General features: G+C 47.3%; 1 protein-coding gene across 5 annotated transcripts in view; it reads left to right on the top strand.

Moving 5' to 3' along the window:
• The first annotated feature begins 337 nt into the window (after positions 1–337).
• LOC139048947 (gastrula zinc finger protein XlCGF57.1-like) overlaps positions 338–18,378 on the top strand; it is a 39,869-nt gene continuing 21,828 nt past the window's right edge. For 2 of the 5 annotated variants that reach the window (XM_070523945.1, XM_070523941.1), the window contains exons 1-3: positions 338–461; positions 854–938; positions 9,655–9,861. In XM_070523945.1, coding sequence (XP_070380046.1) covers positions 9,669–9,861 — 193 coding nt within the window. In that variant the 5' untranslated portion in view covers positions 338–461; positions 854–938; positions 9,655–9,668. The other 3 variants (XM_070523944.1, XM_070523943.1, XM_070523942.1) reach the window with 3 other exon arrangements.

Raw genomic sequence — 18,378 nt, 5'->3', positions numbered from 1 at the left:
CTTGTGGCGGACGTCTGCGTCACGTGCTGCGACCTCGGAGATTACCATGGCGTCTGTTGCCATCTCGGAGGCCCGCATCCGCCGGAAGTTGAAAAGGCAACGAGCGCCGCCTCACGAAATTTATGCTGAACTAACTTCAACTAAGCGTGGCCTTTGCGATCGGCTCCGCGATCGGCTCCGGCGGCGCGCCGTTGCTGCGAATCGCGGAGGCCACGAACTAAGGGAACCGCCGCCGCAATGGGAAAGCGAGCAACGCGGCTGGCATCTAGTAAAGGAGGCATTGGCTCGAAAAAGCGATTGCATAACTGCCTGGTGCAGAAACCACGCGCACACCAATCTGCGCTCAAAAAAGCGCGCGCAAGTACGTAGCGAGCCGCGCCAATCCAATCCAGAAGCCACAAAAAGGGAGTGAGTAAGGTGTTAACACGTTACTGCAGGTTTGTGCACACGAAGGAAAAAAGGTGCGGTGGAAACAGGTGGACTTTCTTTTTGCTCTAGCGGCCTCGCTCCATCCAGTGCTTTAGTGCAGAGCCCTCTAAATTGATGCGTCTCGCCTTGTAACAGTATGTCATGCGCGTAACTTTGCATCTGTGGTTGACATTGTAATAACACTAATACGGTATGTTACACAGATAGTCTGTCTGCTGTTTTTAGGATAACTATTACGAGCTACGCGGACGAACTCTACACACTCGTGATGTTTACAACTAAAAGAACATTTTTCCTGGTTGCGCGAGGAGCACATGTTGCACTTTGCGGCAGTCACGCGGTGATGTGCTCAAGGCAGGTATCCCTGCATGTTTGTACCGTCATTTGTCTGATTTGTTTTACTTTGCCACTGCTGTCGTTACAGCTTCTGCTGATGTTAATTGTGCCCGTCAAGATCTAGCCGATCTCTGCACCGTTGACAACAATAAGCTGGCTCAGTCCAGAATCTGGTATGTATATCCATTTGCTTAAGGCATGCTGATGCTTCTAATACTTGAGCTGCTCCAGTAAAGGAAGATTGAATGAAATGTCGTTTGAGCGATGCGTGACACCCTATCACTGTTGTCGCAAGGCATCTTCAGATTTAGGCCAGTAAGGCTGGCCAGTTATCTGTTGGAAGTTCCCACAATGCATTACATGTGCATATAAAATTGTCTAGGCCAGAACTCTTGTAATACTGTAGTGCCCTTGGTGCCTAATGCCATCACAAAAGAAACTAGAAGAATCCAGAAAATTTGTGTTGAGCTGTCTCAAGACAATAAATCATACAGAAATAATTGTGTTGTGAACTACGACTGAGCATCTGCAGCTGTGAGTAATTTCCTGTGGGAATACTGTTGCTTTCCAACGTCTTTTGTGTCAGGTGCACTATCACTTGCCAGTTGCATCCTCACTCTCTGACTCATTGTCATAAGACTGTCTATCTGTACAATGCAGTTTCTGCGCCACAAGTGATGCCTGTGAGTGGTGGCGAAAGTGTTAGTATAGATTAGGTATAGTACATAGGAAATGCCAGTCGGCAGAAACAATTGCTTAGATTGTTTCACCATCAGATATAGCTCTGCTAGCCTGCAGGTATGCTTAGATGTATGTCTCAGTGTTTTCTGAGTTGTAATTGGCAACTGTTGGTGTATGGTTCTTATGGTGGTATATTATTCAAACTTTGCCACTTGCTCTGGGCTTCATGTGTAGCAGTGTGGTGTACTCTGCATTTCATTCTTACATGGTTGTGTGGCTGCAGTGAAACCTTTTGAAGTGAATTTCTTTGGCTCTTTCGACCATTTTCGTTGTTCCTTGGTGGTCTGACTCTGCAAGAAAAACATTTTCGCTCTTTCTTGTTCTTTCATTTGCTTGTTCTTTTGTTTGTTCCCCCTTTCATTCCTTTAGGCTATTTGCTTACATTGACAGTCATCATCTATGTTCCCTGCACATTTTCTTCACTCAAGTTCACATTCTAATTTGCCAGCAATCTTACCAACAATAGCTTAGGGCTTCCACTCTTGCTTGCTAACATTGCACATCTTTGATAAAGTTTTGTCAAACCTTCGTTACTACACAAACCCATTTCTTGAAAAGTTGTATGTCATTGTTCATGACCTACAAGAGGGTCGAGCATTGTCACTGCCTCGCATGGAGCATCACATCTTGGTAGGTGTGTTAATGATAAATATAATTATGGGGTTGTGTGTGTCAAAACTACAATCAGATTAGGAGGCACGCCGTAGTGGCAGACTACGGATTTTGACACCGTCGTGTTCATTAAAGGGTACCTGATATGGTTCAGGACCTACTGTGGTTGTTTAGTGGCTATGGTGTGTAGGCGCATAGGGTACAGTAAACATTCGCACCACAATTTGCGTGAAGCATCTCATAATAAGAGAGCTAAAGGCAATTGCAAGTTACCCTCCGCCACAGCCATACATTTTCTCCTGAACTCATTCACCGAGTGATCGGGCTTAAGCTCCACCTTCAGTGGCTCTGCGTGATGATGGAATGTCATGTTGTCTACTTCTGGTTGTTTTGGAGCCAGTGTGCGAAGCCTCTGCAACCTCTCTACCAGCCTCTCTATCGCAAGCATGAGCTTTCGAAGCAGTGTGCGTTGCGAGCATTCTTTAGCAGCATGAAGTGTGTCCGGTATTCCAGTAAACACAGGCAAGCTGGATGCTTTAACGGGTGAGTGGAGGCATAAACTAAAGCCCCTCCCCATACTACTCTCCATACTACTCTCCACACTATTGCTGCGATGGAGTTTTAGCTTAGACGTATGTGAGCAGCCTGATCGGTCTACATGGCCCACACACCTGGTGCTGCAGAGCTTAAGCAGCTAAACAAAGAGCTAATATTGCTGTGATCAAGCCTAAAAACTTTTAAACATTTAGAGAAACATGTTCCTACTAAAAATTTGCACTGGCAGGAAAATACAATGCACTTAGTTACTGAATATATGTTGTGTGGTTGAGCGCTCTGCAACCAAGCACCTACACCATGCAGGCCGTTCACATTTGCGCTTCCACTCATCCCGTAACATGCCCAGGCTCAGTCCCCTTGTGCTTGAGTTTACCCAATTGCCAGACATGCGAGAGACACTGTTGTGGACACTGTTGGACGACATTATTGAAAGATGGCCGAATGCTTATAAAAATGCTAGGGACAAATTACATCAATGGAAACCATAAACATTCTGTTGTGTCCTAACAACACACAAAAATTAAAGTAAGCATGTCAATTCATTCACATTGTAATACTTCTAACAGCTTCAAAGAAAAATTTTGTGACGAAGCAGGCGCATGCTCTATGTCGTGCCTCCAGTGCATGTCGCAAGAGTACAGGCAACCACCTGCACAACGTGTAGCGAGATGCTCCGCTGCACTGACACAATGTTGCCAACAGCATCACTCCGTCTCCGGCAGTACAGTTGCGAGGGCCACCACACGGCGGTCCACTCACACTGCGTGATGGCGTACCTCAAATGTCAAAACAAGCGACATCCGAGGCGTAACTTTATTTTGAGGAGGCATTGGTCAGTGCGACACCGAGGCCGACACAAGCAGATCACATGCTGGACCACAGGCTAGAAAATGACATAGTTTTATTGTGTTTACGTGCAACTGAACGATGTGGGAATAAGTAGACAAAAGAAAAATAGAGTCGAACCCACTTTTAACAATATTTATTGAAGTGCCACAAAAATTCCATTGTTATAGCTTGGTTGCATGAAAAAACAAAATGGTGTATGACATAGCTGTTCCAAGAAACTATAATGGGGGAGTCGTCAGTCCTCCTCCCCACCACCTTCCTCCATCCGGATTCTGATTGTGTTGACTTGTTTAACTGTTTAACTCTGCTTCCTGTGCGCTCCGATCACGTTGTTAAACAGTGTGGCTGTTGGCATTCAAGAACAGCAGTGCTGTAACATCTGCAAAGAATGGACATACAAGCTGGACATATGAGCAAATGACATACGAGCTCCTCCGAGGAATCGCACTGGAGGCCCCAAAACGTGCCTTTTAAACATGCGGGAAGGTTGCTGTGGCAGTATCTCAACTTGAGAAATCCAGAAGAAACGCTGGAGCAAGATCGCCACAAGCATCTCGCCACATACTTCCCACTGGCTTCCTCGAAAAAAAAACGCATGTTCGACAGCTTTGCTTGCTTTATGCGAAGCTTGCCGACATCCTTCTCCAAGACATTGAGGTGCTCCACATTGTGAAGCGGAAGGTCCCTTGCAAGAGCAAGCTCGTGAGTGACGGAATCATATACAGGACCTCCTGCGGGGACAATGTTGAGGCAGCCTGCTCTACCACTTCAGCGCTGCTGTAGTGGCCATCACTGTTGCTATTCATGCAAGCTTGGTCGCGACGATCACCTCATTGGTTAGAAACACTTCGTTTCCAAATCTGTAGCAGTATGCTTTCTTTTCACCTGCAATGTCGTGCATTGCCGATGATCAGCGCGTGGATCAGCCATCTCCCATTTCTGTGGCAAGTCAAACAAGGCTGAGAAACAGTGTGGTCAGGAATGAATTCAATGCAACGAACAAAGAGAAGCACGAGTTACTTAATCCGTTAGCAGAACTGCTCAGAATGAGGGCCAAAGAATAAAGAACCAACATTGAGGGCCAAGCGAGCAATCTGAAAGCACCGCTGGCAGCATTGTCAGCGTGTTTCGCGTTGTCTATTTGTGTTTTGGAGGGTGGTGCAGTGCAGAGCTATGGGCGCAGTCTATTCGTGTTCGGAAGGGTGGAAGGGCGACGGAAGAAATGCACGCGAGGCTGGTAAGCACGGGGTGCCAGTTGGGGTGCCGGGCGATGATGCAGCAGCTTGCATTTCACTTTTCTTTTTTTCTTTTAAAGGATTTCACATTTCATTTCCTTTCAGTATGGACACCCAGCAGCCATACTTCATCGTTATAAATGATTATGCATCATGAGGACATTGAAGTAAGCAAGTTATTTCCCCATAGAAAACTTACAAAAGTTTATGGTGCAGTAACTTTTCATTGTTATAACCGATATATTGTCACGTGGTGGTGACGTTGAATAACACAGTAGCAATACTGTGAACAACAAAACTAACTTTTATTGGGCGAACCTGTGCCCACAAAACAGGCTACACTTATAGCACAACGATAGCGGCGAACACAGTCAGCGATCGTCGAAAATTTGCTCAGCGGGTCAAGCGCGTCGGCTTTTATACAACAGTCGTCGAATGTTCCAGACTAATCGTTGGGACCCGCGTGCCTTCCACAAAGTTCTACAGCATTCGCGTCACGCGATGAAATCTGATAGCACAAGGTTCGGCGACAACAGACAACCGGATAGAAGCATTGATAACTTTCCAGAAACTTCAGATGCATGCAGGCGCGTCCCGCTCTGTGCGATAACATTTGTTAGGTGGCGAAACGTGGTCGCCTGATAAAGATAAGTACGCGTGTCAATACCCCCCTCTTAAAAAGCATCGACCCGATGCTGCATACTAACGAAAGTAAAGAAAACACCCGTAGCGAAGAAAACAACAAAACAAAATAAGGAAGTTCGTCAGCGTGCGTAAAAGGGTTTCAGACGCACCACGTGGACCACTTCAGATCGTGCGCGGCGCCGCTGTGAATGCGAAATGCCATCTGGCGCGACCTCATAGCCAAGAGCGCCAATACGTCGGATGACCTTGTAGGGTCCGAAATAGCGTCGGAGCAGTTTCTCACTGAGTCCTCGTCGGCGTATCGGGATCCATACCCAAACACGGTCGCCAGGTTGGTACTCGACGAAGCGTTGTCGGAGGTTGTAGTGTTGGCTGTCGGTCCTCTGCTGGCTCTTGATTCGCAGGCGGGCGAGCTGTCGGGCTTCTTGGGCGCGCTGGAGGTAGCTAGCGACGTCAACATTCTCTTCGTCAGTGACGTGCGGCAACATGGCGTCGAGCGTCGTCGTCGGGTTCCTGCCGTAAACCAACTTGAACGGCATGATCTGTGTTGTTTCTTGCACCCCCGTGTTGTAAGCGAATGGTACGTACGGCAGGACGGTATCCCACGTCTTGTGTTCGACGTACATTGCTAGCATGTCGGCAAGGGTCTTATTCAGCCGCTCCGTAAGACCATTCGTCTGCGGGTGGTAGGCCGTTGTCCTCCTGTGCCTTGTCTGACTGTAGTTCAGAATGGCTTGAATGAGCTCCGCTGTAAAGGCCGTTCCTCTATCGGTGATGAGGACTTCTGGAGCACCATGTCGCAATAGGATGTTCTCGATGAAAAATTTAGCCACTTCGGCTCCGCTGCCTTTCGGTAGAGCTTTAGTTTCAGCGAAGCGGGTGAGATAGTCCGTCGCCACGACAATCCACTTATTTTCGGAAGCTGATGTCGGAAACGGACCCAACAAGTCCATCCCGATCTGCTGAAAAGGTCGGTAAGGAGGCTGGATCGGCTGTAGTAATCCCGCTGGTCTTGTCGGTGCTGTCTTTGTCTTGCATTACAGTTCGGTCTTGGCGTCGGATCACGACTGCGTCGCATTGACCTGTGGCTGGTATGTGACGTCAGGTCGTCTTTCGTCGTCGCATTCTTTCCTTCCAGACTTCGTCGGGACGGCGGCGTGTCGTTATGTCGTCGAGGTAGTTTCTTCGGCATCTTCGTCAGCGGCGTAGGATCTTCGACAGTTCGACGGACAGCAACCGCACCTCCATCGGTTGCTGCTTTTAGTTTTCCGGATATGGGCTCGCTGTACGGCCCCGAGCTGGGCCAGTGTATGGTCGGCGACAGGTAGCGGCCTGGTGATGGTGAACGCGACAGTCGTCGAGAGCTCCACTGAGTAGCCGCGAGGTAGTCAGCGATATCGCGAGGGCGTTCACCTTGCTGCGGGCGCGGAGCGTTGACGGCGAAACCTCGCAGTCCCATTTCCCGGTATGGACATCGTCGGTAGACGTGACCTGCTTCCCTGCAGTGGTAGCAGAGCGGGCGATGGTCAGGTGTGCGCCAAACGTCGGTCTTCCTCGGGTAGCTCCGCTGGGCGACGGGTGGGGGCGCTGTCGGCGGCGGCAGCGGTGGTCGACGGAATTGCGGCGTTACAGGGCCCTGGCGCGGTCGCGGAGGAGGGCCTTGACGGCGTACGACGGCGCCGTTGGTCATCGCTTCGGGTTGGGGTTGCGGTAATTGAGGTTGCACCTCCGGCACTCCAAGCGACCGCTGAACCTCATCTTTGACGATGTCAGCGATCGAGGCCCCTTGAGGCTGCGACGACGGGAAGATCTTCTGAAGCTCCTCTCGTGCGACTGCCCTGATAGCCTCGCGCAGGTTGTCGGAGGCCAGTGATTGAACTCTGGCATAGTTTGTAGCGTTGGTGCGGCGGTCGAATTGCCGACATGAATTGCCGACCTCGACGTGCTTCTCGATGGCCACGCAGTTACCGCCTTAGTGGACACCGGTGCTGATTACCCCGTCATGAGTGGACACATCACCACCCAGTTGAAGAAGGTTAAGACTGCATGGGAAGGCCCTCAAATTCGCACCACTGGAGGACACCTGATTACGCCGACTGGAATCTGCACGGCAAGAATAACCATTCATGACCGGACTTACCCAGCACCTCCACCAGATGTCACATGGTGGTGACGTTGAATAACACAGTAGCAATACTGTGAACAACAAAACTAACTTTTATTGGGCGAACCTGTGCCCACAAAACAGGCTACACTTATAGCACAACGATAGCGGCGAACACAGTCGGCGATCATCAAAAATCTGCTCAGCGGGTCAAGCGCGTCGGCTTTTATACAACAGTCGTCGAATGTTCCAGACTAATCGTTGGGACCCGCGTGCCTTCCACAAAGTTCTACACCATTCGCGTCATGCGATGAAATCTGATAGCACAAGGTTCGGCGACAACAGACAACCGGATAGAAGCATCGATAACTTTCCAGAAACTTCGGATGCATGCAGGCGCATCCCACGCTGTGCGATAACATTTGTTAGGTGGCGAAACGTGGTCTCCCAATAAAGATAAGTACGCGTGTCAATATTGTTGAAACCGGTATAGTTATAAGTGAGTTCGACTGTACATCTCTCTTGCTGTAGTGAAGTGTAAAACAAAAACACTGTGGAGATTCGGTCTACGTGTTATATTATTTCACTAAACTTTAATGTGTCTCTTGAGACAGCAGATTACATAAATAACACATGTTGCCTTGAATAATTCTTGAAGTGTCACATGTCACTATGGGCAACATCACAGCTTACACATGTACGTAGGCACCTTTGCTGATATAAGTCATCCCCTCACCTTGGGGCGCAGGCCCGTAAGGAAAAGGGCAAACGGTGTTTAGTTCGGAATTTAAGCTCTTTCCGCGATGTGTAGCAATGTAATTTTAGCATCCTTTATTATGAGTGCGCATTGTATGCACTGCGCTTGTCAGCTCAGAATGGCCAGACCTCGAGGGGCCCCTTAATGCAAAAGCGAAGGAAAATTGGCTGGGGGAACATATGACTGGCAATTATGTCATGAACTCTAGAATTAGAAGATGAAAGATGTGGCAGATTTCACGGAAAAAAATTTCCTCCGAGTTACGAACACCTTCTTCTGGAAGCGGAATAACAGGAAGTGGGCCTGGAAAAGTCGTAATGGGGACACAAGAAATGAAATAGATTTCATACTCTGTCCCAACCCCAGCATAGTGGAAGTTGTAGAAGTGTGAGGTTGGGTAAATAGCAGTGATCATAGGTTATGGAGGTCTAGGATTGTTCTCAATTTGAAGAGAAAAAGACCAAATTAGTTGAGAGGAAACAGGCCAGCCAACCTAGACACAGTCAGGGTAAATGTAGATGACAAGACAGGGGTCATTGGAGATCACTAAGAGAGGCTGCTTGGGGTCATTGAACAATTGCACATACCGAGGGCCGCATACCCAGTGACCCAACCCAGCATCAAAAAAGTTTGTTGAATAGCAGCACATACCCATGGTTACATGCTCAGCGAGCGAAGTTGGGCCGGCAGTTAGTTTTGAACCCAGTTCCCAGGGACAGTGCAGCAACCAAATGCTCTACCCATTTGATCATAGACAACACATCGACCCAAGTTAGCAGGAAAGAGGTTATGTGCGGTCATGCATACATACGTACTGACCTACCGCTAAGTGAGTAAAGTTCTTAAAGACCACTGTTGCATAAAAATGAACTTTGGACAAGCAATGTAATGTGTAGGGCAGGTAACCGATGACCTATCGGGGTTACTGAATTGGTACCAATGGAACTGACGTGCAATCGTGGACAGCTGACAGCTAGTGTGAGGAAATAGAAAATTTACTAGCACGAGATGGTATCATCTGGCACAAGACATGGGGTGATTGAAGATCCTACAGTTGACATTAAATTGGCTGATGGCAATGACCTTAGGATGTTGCAATAACTTTTCATGAGTTGGACTGCACCAATAGCTTTAAAATGCATGAGATAAAAAGTGTCTCAAATATGTTCTTCTGTCGTAAGCCTTCCACAAAAAGGTTGCCCTCCTTTCAAGTATTCAGTGTGGATTGTCCTTTGTAGACCTTTAGGAATACTGAACCGGAAGGGTTATTTTGTGTTCCTTGGCTATGCATTGTCAAGTTCCCCTGTATTTATACTTTTGCATTTACCTTTTGCTCTGATGCTGTAACAGTGTAACAGGATGGCAATCGCCCCACTTGTTTCTTGCAGGCCTCATAAATGCGATGAGCCTAGCTGAAAGCATCACTGCCAAAATGGCATGCCACACCCCTTCAAAGGTCGTTGGTCAGGTTGATTTTGGCATGCAGTTCAGCTTGCCTCTGGCTGACAAGTCTGTCGGCTGCTCGTTGAAAGCAGGGAGCGAGTCTAGGAGCGTGCAGACTACGGAGGCTGTGGAACAGTCAAGTGCCACCTCAGGTAGGCAGTGACCAGCACTTCTCTTACATTCGCTTGCTTGTGTGAGTGTGGTAAATGGCCAAGTCTGCCTAGCTTGGCACGACTTGCTCAAGTGTGTGTGATGTGCTGCTGAGGACAAATTAGCAAGTTTTTTATTCTTGTCTGTATACTTATTGAGGCAAAATGCAAAAATAATGCTCTGCTGAGCACATTGAAGCACCTTAGATTGCAGAGCTTAATGCAGAGCTGTCTTGACCTGGTGTTGTTGTAGCCCTTACATTGCTTTATGATAACCTTACACCCAGTGAGTCTCTTAGTTATGTATAGATCGGTGTATGAGTGTAAGAACATGAATGTAGATCAATGCAGAATGTGAGTTGACCTCTGGGTTTAATAAATAAAGGAAAATCGGACATCCACCCATTCGTAGCAATTGCTACGAAGGAAACCCATATGGCTTCCTCGAAAGAAAAGCCTCAGAGTTAAAGAAAAAGTCGTCCTTCTCCAAGACTCAAACCCGGGAGCACCACCTTTCCGGGGCAGCCGCTCTACCATTTGACCCAACCAGGCAGCTAGCAGATGGCACGGCAAAGTCGAATTTGTCGACAACACGAGACAAAGGCAAGTGTTTGACGTAGTAGTTCTGCGGAAACCCGCAAGGTGGAGAGAAGTAATTAATGAAGGGAAAACCAGACATCTACCCATTCGTAGCAATCGCTACAAAGGAAACCCCTGCAGGTTCCTCGAAAGAAAAGCCTGTTCGTTTTTCTGCGAAACATAAGATAGGTCGCATATGCCCGTTAGTTGATAATTTGCTGAAGGATAAGCAATTGAAGGGAAAATGCGCTGTCAAACATGTGAACAGGTACATGGCTTTTGCTACGCAGCTTGTGTATACCATTCCATTATCTTGTGGTCGAGAGTACTTGGGACAAACGAAGCGATGTGTGAATGTTCGACTTCGGGAGCATGAGCTATCTCTTCAAGGGGTGGCGCCGCTTGATCTACCGGAGCACTGCGAGTCGTGCGGTTGTCGCCCCGAATTAAAAAAGAAACTAGTGTCATCTTTTTAAACATGTAAGCCAATTGACAACGGAAATCGCCGAAGGTAACAATATAAAGTTTGTGGACAAAGTGTGTATCAGTGAACCGTCTATCACTCTTCATGACAAGGAACTGCATTACCTATGTCAATTTTGATTTTGCATCAGTTTGTAACAGTTGCCTCGATGCATCTCTGTATCTTGTGCATGTCATGGTAATCAAATGGCACCTATATATATGTTAGACATAGCTTCTATAAAATATCAGTTAAGAGTTAGCGCCATGCCGTCATTTTATACCTTCTGTTGATCTTGTCTTGTGTTGCGCTGTAACAAACCTTACTATGAATGTGCAAGTGGGTTTGCACAAGGCTTGCTCTACAAGCGACGGTCAGGGAAGGGCACAATGTTCCTCCACTCCGCAACGCAGAAAGGCGCTTGGCAGGGTTCATCGACTCTGATATTGCGCAGACAAGGCTCCAGAGTCCAGAGTCAGGCAGCGACTGCGAATCAAGCCGACTCTCAGTCGCTGGTCCATGTGAAAGAGGCAGCGGTAACCAGTAGCTTCTGTAGAGGAGCTGCTGTTGCAGCGAAGTTCTGTATAAATTGACGAAAATATGACGCCAAGCCGAGGAAATTGCGTAGATCTTTGTGTTGCTGGGGGCGAGGAAACTGAAGAACAGCACTAATCTTTTCGGGGTATAGCTGGATGCCATCTTTTTAGATGACGTGGCCCAACACTATTATGCTCTTGCTTGCAAATTTGCATTTTTTTGTATTGATCTGGAGACCAGCATTTGCAAGGCACTTGAGAACTTCGTCTAATCGATGAAGATGTTGGCTGAAGTCAACGAAAAGATGACAATATCGTCCAGATAACAGAGGCAGGTCTTCCACTTTAGACCACGAAGTACGTTGTCTATCATGCGCTCAAATGTGGTAGGAGCATTACAAAGGCCAAAAGGCATCACATTAAATTTATAAAGTCCGTCTGGTGTAGCGAATGGGGTCTTTTCTTTGTCAGGCTCATTCATCGGATTTTGCCAATATCCTGATCGAAGATCAATGCTGGAGAAATACTCCGCCCCTTGTAGTGTGTCCAAAGCGTCGTCAATTCGAGGTATTGGATATACGTCCTTGCGTGTGATCTTATTGAGGGCTCGATAATCGACAGAAAAGCGAACGGAGCCATCTTTTTTCTTTACCAGAACCACGGGAGAAGCCCATGGGCTAGATGAAGGTCGTATTATCTTCCGCACAAGTATGTCAGTAACCTGTTGTTCAACGATCTTGCTTTCTGAAGGCGATACACGATGGGGGCGTCGTCGTATTATAGCGGAACCATCAGTTTCGATGCGATGTGTAGCCGCAGAAGTTTGGCTCAGCACAGGGGAACTGCTATCGAAACAGGCTTTGTGCTTTGCCAAGACCACCAGTAAGGCTTCGGTCTGCGCGGCTGTTAGGTCAGAACCAAGAACGGCTGGCGGAGGGAAAGAAGAATCCAAACCTGAGGTTGGTGCTGGCGATGAGCAAGGGCAAAGCGTAACTGTAGAGATAGGTTGAGTTTCAGCGAGGGTTGCCACAGTGGTTCTGGGGTCGTGTTGCAAGCAGACAGAAGGGTGCGGCCACGTGAAAACTGGACGAGAAAGGTGGCAATGAGAATTCCGCGAGAAGTACAGCGGGAAGTACTAGGGGTGACTAGCGCGTCCCCGTCGGTGATTTGACTGGATGTTACGGTTACAGCGTCTTCGTGACCAGGACGCAGGACGGAGTCTGCAGCGATGGCCAAGTTCATGCATGAAAGTGAAGAGTCCGTAATAGGTGCAAGCGCTGTATCCGTGATATGGACAACTTCCTCACTGCATGAAATGATGGCTGAAGCAGAATGAAGGAAGTCCCAACCCAGTATAAGCTCATGGATAAATGTTGCAAGGATGAGAAACTCAATATGGTGGTGTATGCTGTCAATGAGAACACAAGCAGTACACCGTCTTCGGAGTGAATGAATGCATTATTAGCACCACGCAAAATAGGTCCAAGATAAGGCGTTTTGACTTTCCGGAGCCGGGAACACGGATCACTACGAAGAACAGAAACGGCGGCACCGATATCGATGAGAGCTGACGCAGGAACACCTTCGACAGTTACAGAAAGCATAGTGGCCGGGCAAACAGGAGAAATTTTTGAAGACCGATAAGAATCAGTTTCCCCTCCAGAAACTGCAACAGTTATTTTTCCCGAGTGCTGGTCAACAAGATGGGAAGTGGGGTGAAGCGGTGATGTAGAGCGCCGGTAAGGCGAAGGAGAACTACGTCTAGCCGAACGGGAACTATGAGGCAGATTGGGAGCAGCTGGAGGAGACGGAGAACGCTGTTGCGGGAAAGAGTACGATCCAGGATAGTAGGTGTCTGCACGGCAAGTGTGGTCTCTCTCGTGCTCAGCATAGCCTCATCTTTCATCTTGCTGGCAATGGTGGCAGAAGCGAGATATATGGCCGCGTATACCACAGTAAGAACAAACCGGACAAGGTGGACGCCACTGAGGGTAGGATGGCACAGCAAGTGCTCTGGTTCCCGTCGAAGCCAAATGGTCATAGGAAACGTCAATAGGCATGGAGGTCATGGTAGGGGTGGGTAGCGAAGCAACGTCTGTCTAGGTAGGTGGGGGGTGCCCTACCGGAGCAAAAGGTGTCGTGGGTGTAGTGATCGCTGTCAACTCTTGCTTGACGATCTTGCGCAAGTTGAAGGGGGGGGTTGGGGTGCTGGCAGCAGGTGGGCGCCTTAGGTCTTGTATTTGAAGCTATTCGCGGATGATGGTGCGCATAAGAGCACGCAGATCTGGAGAATGAGGAACCTGAGGATCGCTGCTGTCATGTTGAATACGAATAGACTGCAGCTCGTCTAGGTGTTGACACGTGGAAGTGAGGTCTTGGACAGAAGTTGGATTTCGCACGATTAAGGCATTGAACGCGACAGACCCAATGCCTATTACAGTGGAATCTTGATGATACGATCACGGCTAATACGAATTTCTAGATGATACGAATTTTTCTGTGGTCCCGGTCGAGCCCCATTACTTTCCAACGTGCTAGAGAACGGTTGTTACGAATCAATTTTCGACCCGCATCGGTTGATACGAATATTACCGAAGACACTTTGGAAATTTGAAAGTGTGCTTGGCGAAGGCCAGACGCTGCTGCCGTCTGCGCTCCAATTAATTCGCTTTGGTGTTCGGCGATATCGCCTGTCGCTGCTGCCGCTTGCGTTCTGGTTCCCTGCCTTTAGTACCCGGCGATCTAATCAGTCGCTGTTGGCGTTTCCATTCTGCCTCCCTTGCTTTCGCATCTGGTGACATGTTCATTCGTCGCACGCGCATTTGCTCCGTGTTCTTCTGGCGTTTGATGTTGGGGGAATCCGGCGTCCGCTGCATAACCGCTTGGCGCACAATCAGTGGGTCGCTTCGGAGCTACGGGTCTCACTCGACTGCAACGAGACATCTGACGAAGCTGCGGCGGTGCAGCTGCCATCGCCGACGCCCACGCGTTCGTTCTCCCGCTACTGTGTGACGTCACAGTTGCTATGCGCAGCTGCGCCCCCGACCGATGCGCCGATTGCTAAGGAGGGGAGGAGGTTGCGCTGCTGCGCGGAGAAGAGGCCACAGTTGGCACCATTCCAGTGCACGGACGGACGCGACTGCGAGCCCCACCGACGGCAGTGAAAGAGAACAGCGCGCAGTTACGCGATTTCTCCCTCTCTCTTTTGGTGCGGAGGCGCGGACGTGGCGCCTGACAGTGCGGAGGCCGCGGCTGGGCGCGAAGAGTTTGAAGCGGTGACACTTTCGTTGCTTTTCCACCTTTTCCGCGTGCCATCGGACAGAGTGGGTGCTGTGCTTCTGGCCGCGTTCTTGTCTTTGACGTGGGCGACGGCGAAGGACCACCACCGGCGGCTGAAACGCTGCATGCGCTTGAAGTTCTGAGGCGTGCTATGGCCGCGGATGAAATCAGCGACGACACGTGCACGCGTTTTTATGGATTTGAACAAAGTCTGCTAATTGACCTGACAAAGAAAAAGAAGCAGAAGGACATCGGAGACTTTTCCTTCAAGAAATAAATGCTTTTTACGTACGTGTGCCTGAGTGAATTCACCTCTCACTGTTTAATTTAGCTAGATTTAATTGTTTGGATGATACGAATTTCGGCTAATACGAATATTTTTTGTGACTCCGTGAGATTCGTATCATCGAGATCCCACTGTAATATGTGGCCAACGCGTTCGGCTTCCGTCATGCTAGGGTTCGCACGGTGGCACAGAACGAAGACATCCTCTATGTATGTGTAAGACTCCTGTGGAAGTTGGAGGCACGTGCCCAGCTTCTGTTTGGCGACTTCTGCACGGCCAGGTGAGGAAGCGAAGATTTGCCGCAGCTTGGAGGTATACGTGGACCAATCCACGATGTGGGATTTGTGGTTGAAATACCACTTCTTTGCAACACCGGTCAAGTAGAATGCGACGTGCCTCAATTTCTGGGTGTCGTTCCACTTGTGGCAAGAACTCACGCGGTCGTAATGGTCGATCCAATCGTCGACGTCATCACCGCGGAGTCCCGCAAAGACAGGGGGAATCAAGAAACATTTTGAGCCATTGCGGCATCTCCAAGATATAAAGAGTGCTTTCAGAGGCTTTTCATGAGGATGTCAAAACTCATGATGACGCCAAGTTCTTGCAAAACATGACACAAATTTCAGGTACGAGACTTTCATCACTGATCTATTAACACTCTACAAAAAACACTCCCCCTATGTTGCACACTCTAGAAGTAAGAATTCACGAAAGCCATGGCTAACCAGTGATCTTCGCAGCCAAATCAAACTAAAAACTGCCTTTACTTGGATTTTATTAAAAACAGAAATCCTAGCAAGTGGAAAATTGTTATTTATTTTAAAAATTGCTTTAATGCCAGACTTAAGAGTGCGAAGGATGAGTATTATGCTATGTTTTTTTTCTGTCACGGCCAACAATACTGAGCTGCTGTGGAAATGACTAAACACCATAATTTATCCTAAGGCTGACTGTACAATTTCAGCTCTGTGCATTAATGTTCAAATGAAAGATCGAATAGACTTGTCAGATGCACTGAATGACCATTTTGTTGCAGTAGGCCAGCCAAATCCTTACAACGTAAATCTGTATCTTATTCAGGAAAGCAGCACATTCTCTTCTAGTATGATGTTTTTTCCGACAACAGAGGTTGAAGTTGTAGAGATATTTAACAGCCTAAAGAATTCAAGAACACTTGATGCAAAAAACATGCAAATTCGCCGTATCAAATATATTATAAACATCATTCATCCTATCCTCATGCAAATGTTTAATTTAGTGCATGAAACTAGCTGTTTTCCACAAAACATGCAAACGGCGAGAGTAAGTGCGATTCACAAGGGTGGTGATGAAAATGATTGAGCAAACTTTAGGTCGATATCTATACTACCAGTGTCATCCAAAGGATTGAAAAAGATTATGCATGTGGGGCTGTTTGGATTCTTAAATAAACACAGTCTGATTTCCAAGCCCCAATAAGGTTTTTTGAAAGGCAACTCTACAGAACAAGCTCTTCTCGCTAAACAAGCTCTTCTCGTCTTTGAGGATAAACACCTTGTCTTAGGTGTATACATTGACTTTAGAAAGCTTTTGACTGCGTGCAACGTAATCTCTTACTGTATAAATCTAGAACAGTATGGCGTGCGTAGGAAGTCGAGCGCCCTTCTGCGTTCATATCTACAGTACCGAAGTCAGTTTCTTTCACATTGTAATTTCAATTCACAGTCAAACAACATTAACACTGGACTGCCTCAAGGTAGCATACATGGGCCGCTCTTGTTCATTGGCTGTATAAACGACATTTTTGGCTCTTACAAATTGTCAATGGGTTGGCTATGCAGATGATAAAGCACTTTTTTGGGGGGGGTGTATAAAGCCAGGTAGGATGGTGTCTTTAGCAAATGATGTGCTTGCACAGGTATTAAATTGGTCCAGAAGAAGTTGCTTGAAAATCAACCCAAAAAAGACAGGCTATATTTTATCGCACTAAGCACACAGTTCTTGAATTGACAGAAACCTTATATCTTGATTGACAACTGCATGAGACACATTTTATTGTGACTAGGCAGCTTCGACATAGAAAAAAAATATGATAACGGTAGAAGGAAGTAGCCACGAGTGTACAAGTCATGAAACAATGATGCTGTTGAATCTATTCCTGCGAGCACAGTTTGAATAAAATTATTGTTTCAGTTTCATCTGTATCTGCACTGCTAAGTTGTGCTTCTGATAAACTACCAACTTGCTTAGCAAGTAATTTCTGTTGTTGGGATACCTATATAGTGTAAATATAGTACGGCCACCCAATTATTTATGAAAATTGCGGAAGTGCCAAACAGGTAGTGTGCCAGTGCTTTCCTTGGAACAGCGTAGAAGACCATGTGCTTTGACTAGCATGAGCTTTAAGTGCATGAGCTTATCCTTACGCAGTATTTATAATGTGTGAGGATACAGCGCTTGCACCGTATTGATAAAGAATTGGGCGGCTACGTGCATTCAACCTTATTGTTTAGCGTCTGAAATGCTAGAATAGTTTAAAACATTTACCAGGTGAAATAAATAATGAAGCCAAGCACGGCTTGATGGGGGGTTAATAAGATGGTTAACTATTTATTTGAATGTAGATTTAACTGTGAATTAGAATTAAGTTAGCACTTATCTTCATCATCTTGTATAAAAAAAAATGGAAGAGCAAGTTGGAGAAAAAATACTGGCATCTTAGCATAATACATGTTGTATGCAATGTTTCAGAAAGTACTAACTTACACAGTGTGTCTTCCTTGCGTTGGAGCAGTAAGTTGCTGCTCAAAAGCATTCTTTTGTTGCTCTAAAAGCATCTATTTCTGCTCCATACTGCGATTTTTTTCTGCTAGAAGCTGTTCAGAAAGACCAAGTGCCACTTCCATCACTGCCTACAGTTGCCTCCCTTGTTTTTATCTAACTGTTTAGGTTATGTTTTGTTATACCTGTTGCATATTTAAGGTGCAAGGTGAAACTTGGCAATACTGCTGCGCGCAGCTGTTCCCCCACTCTTGATTCCCCCCGGCCACGCTTCGCTGGGGGACTCATTCTTGGCTGAGCAGCTGTGCGGTATGGAGGTTTCCATTGTTGATTTCTGCCAAGTGTTAGATTCGTTTCGTAATTCGCTTTTTGCATGCCACAGGGTCTCCACCTGTGGATATTCATTGTCAGTTATCAGAGGTGTATGGTGACAAGTGTACGTCCATTCAACACGTCCGAAAGTGGTGCAAGGAGTTGAGTGCCGGTCGGAAGGAAGTCCACGATGAAGAACATAGTGGAAGACCGTCAGTTTCGAATGGCCCAATGCGAAGTGCTTCAAAACAGAAGGATCAGCGTCCGTGAACTTGTTGCTCAGATTCCTGGGAGTTCTCACGGTA

The sequence above is a fragment of the Dermacentor albipictus genome, chromosome 8 (assembly GCF_038994185.2).
Source record: "Dermacentor albipictus isolate Rhodes 1998 colony chromosome 8, USDA_Dalb.pri_finalv2, whole genome shotgun sequence".
NCBI classification, from domain to species: Eukaryota; Metazoa; Arthropoda; class Arachnida; order Ixodida; family Ixodidae; genus Dermacentor; species Dermacentor albipictus.
This window is presented reverse-complemented; position numbering and strand designations above follow the sequence as displayed.